Genomic DNA, 4,030 nt, shown 5'->3' on the forward strand with positions numbered 1-4,030 from the left:
GGACTGGGGCACGAACCCGTGTCCCCTGCATCGGCAGGCAAACTCTCAACCACTGCGCCACCAGGGAAGCCCGAAAAGTGTGTCTTTAAATTACTTCTGTGTTGCTGAAAACTCTTAGGACTGTCTCTACGAGCCTTCTTATTTCCCCTTGTTTTTCCCTTGTCTGAGACCAGTTGTGTTGCTGATTTGTTTTCTTGAGCTGTGTTAGTTGCTGCTTCTTGGGTTTTTCCTCTTCAGGATTGTGTTTGGAACTCTGCATATCTGCTTCTTTATGAGGAAAAAATGTAAAGTCCTATTTCTTTTCTTTTTTAATTTAATTTTTATTTTATTTCTTAAATTTTTATTGGAGTAGAGTTGATTTACAATGTTGTGGTAGTTTCAGGTTACTTTTTATTTTATATTGGAGCAGAGTTGATTAACAATGTTGTGTTAGTTTCAGGTGTACAGCAAAGTGATTCAGTTATACATATATATGTATTTATTCTTTCTCAAATTCTTTTCCCTTTTAGGTTATTACAGAATATTGAATAGAGTTCCCTGTGCGATACAGTAGGTTCTTGTTGATTTAAAGTTATGTCTCTTGTTGAAGGGCCTCCTCCGTTTGGTTCCAGCTGGGTCAAACACTACTGCATGTATCGGAAAGCGGCCAAGAAGTTCAACATCATTCCGTTCGAGCACAGATCTGGGGGGAAACTAGTAAGTCTTTGCTTTTATTTATTTATTTAAAAAAATATTTATTTATTATTTATTTATTTTTGGCTACAACAAGTCTTAGTTGCAGCACGCAGGATCTTCAGTTGCGGCATGTGGGCTTCTTAGTTGTGGCATGCATGTGAGATCTAGTTCCCTGACCAGGGATCGAACCTGGGCCCCCTGCATTGGGGGCGCAGAGTCTTACCCGCTGGACCACCAGGGAAGTCCCAAGGCTTTGCTTTTATACTTCATATTCTCTGTGAGGTGGTCTTTGAGGGTATCTTTTTAATGTTGTTTATGTTCACTCATGATAAATACTTTTCATTTTGTTTTTAGAATGAAAATCTTTTTTTTTTTTTTTAAATAAAATAGGCCAGAAAATAATTCCTGTGTTTTCTGAATTGTTGGCATGGATTTTTATGGTCAGATTTTTTTTTTTTTTTTTTTAAAAGAGAAGAGTAGAATCATTTTGTGTCCCTGTTATCAGAAGATCCAGTTAACACCTACAACAGACTTTCATGACTCCGTGGTTTGTCTGCTCAGGATTTACACGGGAGGCCTGATGTGCACACACAGATTCATATAAATGAAAAGATTATATAGAGTAGATGATCTGTAACAGTTTACTGGTTTTCACTTACACTCTAATGTTCTCACTTAGACACTCCCCATTTAGCTTACTCCTCCCACAGAAGTAAAAAGCGAAGGAACTCATGTGATAGCTGGAAAAGAGCGAGAAGCCCTTAGGAGCTGGCTGGGTAGGAAAGGTGATCTTTGTTTTAAAACGGAAGCTGCAGCTCATGGCAACAGTACAGTCAAAACAAAGCTCCTCCCGCTAGTATCGAACATACCTGGTAATGCATTTTAAGGTTAATTCATTGCTTGCTGGGTGGATGGGCATAATTTTTCTTATGTGAATAAGAAAATTAACCCAAGAATTAACTTGGGTTAATAAGAATTAACCCAAGTTCACTTGTATTTGCACATACTTTGCATCTTCCTGAAAGATATTTAAAGCCGCTTATAATACAAAAGCATTTTTGTGATCTTGAAATAGACATGGAAAATCAAGTCCATGGCAAAGAGGAGGAAGTGAGGATGTCACCTTTGGAGGGTGGTGGGTTAAGACTGAGCACGAGGGTTGTTGTTGTGTGGTGGTAGTGTTGTTTTAAAGATCGCAGTAATTTATGTTTGTCAAATGTAATGTGTCAGACGCATAGAAAGCAAAATTTGTTGTTAAGTGAAGAAGCATCAAATATAATAAAAGAGCAAATTCCATGAGTGAACAGCAGCAGGGCACAATTCATTCACCAAATGCCCGTGATTATTTCACATTTCAGAGGGCCACCGATACGATCAAAAGTTGTAGGAAAAGGATAAATATGGGTTAACTTCAGCATCTCTATGCATTTCAATTATAAACTGAGCATGAGGTTCGAGTGTGAGTTTCCTGTCAAGTCCCAAGACATGTCTGCTTAGCGGTGTCTTTCTGTTTCAGCTACCAAATAATAAAAAATACATTTAAAAACATGATGACTCTGATATTTTGAATAATTTTATATTCGAATGCTTGTTTAATATTAGAGATCCCCATGTTCCAGAAAATATTAAAATATTCTAGAAGTGTTTACTCCGACTCCTTACACTTTCTTACTGGGAACCTGCTTCTGCGTTGCTTCTGTTTGCTGTTTTCTACCTCTTTTTAATGCTCTTAAAGAGCATGATGAGGATGGTTTAGGGAGGTAAATGGTACCATATTTAAACGAAAACTCAGGAAAGATAAATTCAGGGTGATTCACTTTAGGAAACAGCAAAACCATATAGTTGGAGTGGTTCCAGCTTTAGATGATCACAATGGCTGATCCAGGGTCCTTAGTGTACTTTGAGGTAGATTCCTGTGGAGCTGAAGTTTTTATAGGTCAGAAATGGTTACATATGGACTGTTTTATATGGTATAATGTAATATGAAATAAAAACACATTATCCTTCTTTTAACAAGGGGACAATAAGAGAATAACATATATAGACGTGGAAACTGTATTGTTAATCCACCTTTTAAAATTAGCACTCATGGGCTTCCCTGGTGGCGCAGTGGTTGCGCGTCCGCCTGCCGATGCAGGGGAACCGGGTTCGCGCCCCGGTCCGGGAGGATCCCACGTACCGCGGAGCGGCTGGGCCCGTGAGCCATGGCCGCTGGGCCTGCGCGTCCGGAGCCTGTGCTCCGCAACGGGAGAGGCCACAGCAGAGGGAGGCCCGCGTACCGCAAAAAAAAAAAAAAAAAAAAAAATTAGCACTCATAAGGTCTGGTTTAATTTTACTGTAATCAAAGCAGGATCTAGAAAACCTTAAGAAAAGGACAGTGACAAAAAATAATTTGAAAAAGAATAGATACATGTATATGGATAACTATCACTTTGCTGTACATCTGAAACTAACACAATGTTGTTAATCGACTATACTTCAATATAAAATAAAAAGTTTAAAAAAAATGGCTACGACTCTAAGTAAACTGGTTTGAAAGAGAATAAGATAGAGGAACCTAAAATCTGAACCTTGCCTCCTCCTCCCCCCATCAAATATAGGGTGTTTAATTCTGTATATGTTTATACTGTAGTTTTTGAGAATGTTTAAAATGATTCTTTGCAGGGGGATGGAGAGGTGTTCTTTTTGAAAGAATGTACCAGAAGACATACTGACTCCATCGACAGAAGGTTTTGTTTTGATGTAGAAGCTGCTGACCGGTAAGTTATTGGCATTATTGGGCTTTATGAAAAGAGTCATTTAAAAAAATGATTTAAAAAAATAGAAGTTAATTGCAACTGAGATGTCTATGGCCTGGAAGAGTGGTATCTTGTTATCTTTCCAGGCTCTGTATTCACTGTGGGCTGTTTCGTCTTGGTCACTATGTTTATCTGTGCAGTGATAGTCTTGGCATCATCTTAACTAGTGTTGTCACTTAAAAAATGACCTTGGAGCGTTTCATTGTTGATCTAAGCCTTCCATGTATATACTCTGTATGTGGTGGAGGGTCATAGGCAAACTCTGTTTATTCAAAGTCTAGTTCTCATTTTTTCTTGTGGTATGACTTTTAGTTATTTAGTTAGAAAAGAATCTTTGCTGGAGAGAAGGAAGTAAAAAAAAAGAAAAAGAAACAAAGCTTGTTTGTCAATATTACTACTTGTCTGGCATTTATTTCTGTGTCCTGTAGCACTAAGGAAAATCATGGTACTCGTAGAATACTTCCTTTTTTTTTTTTTTTTAGTGGTACGCGGGCCTCTGACCGCTGTGGTCTCCCGTTGCGGAGCACAGGCTCCGGACGCGCAGGCTCAGCGGCCAT

The 4,030-nt window shown here is 38.6% G+C and overlaps 1 protein-coding gene across 8 annotated transcripts in view; it reads left to right on the forward strand.

The window, feature by feature from the left end:
• Positions 1-4,030, forward strand: part of ARHGAP10 (Rho GTPase activating protein 10) — a 337,918-nt gene that overhangs the window by 150,072 nt on the left and 183,816 nt on the right. For all 8 annotated transcript variants that reach the window (XR_008617779.1, XM_028491748.2, XM_028491747.2 and 5 more), the window contains 2 exons: positions 590-696; positions 3,340-3,434. Coding sequence is in view for 7 of the 8 variants with exons in the window: in XM_028491748.2 (XP_028347549.1) it covers positions 590-696; positions 3,340-3,434 (202 nt within the window). In the remaining variant the exon portion in view is untranslated. The remainder of the gene's footprint in view (positions 1-589; positions 697-3,339; positions 3,435-4,030) is intronic.

Source organism: Physeter macrocephalus, chromosome 7, assembly GCF_002837175.3.
Source record: "Physeter macrocephalus isolate SW-GA chromosome 7, ASM283717v5, whole genome shotgun sequence".
NCBI classification, from domain to species: Eukaryota; Metazoa; Chordata; class Mammalia; order Artiodactyla; family Physeteridae; genus Physeter; species Physeter macrocephalus.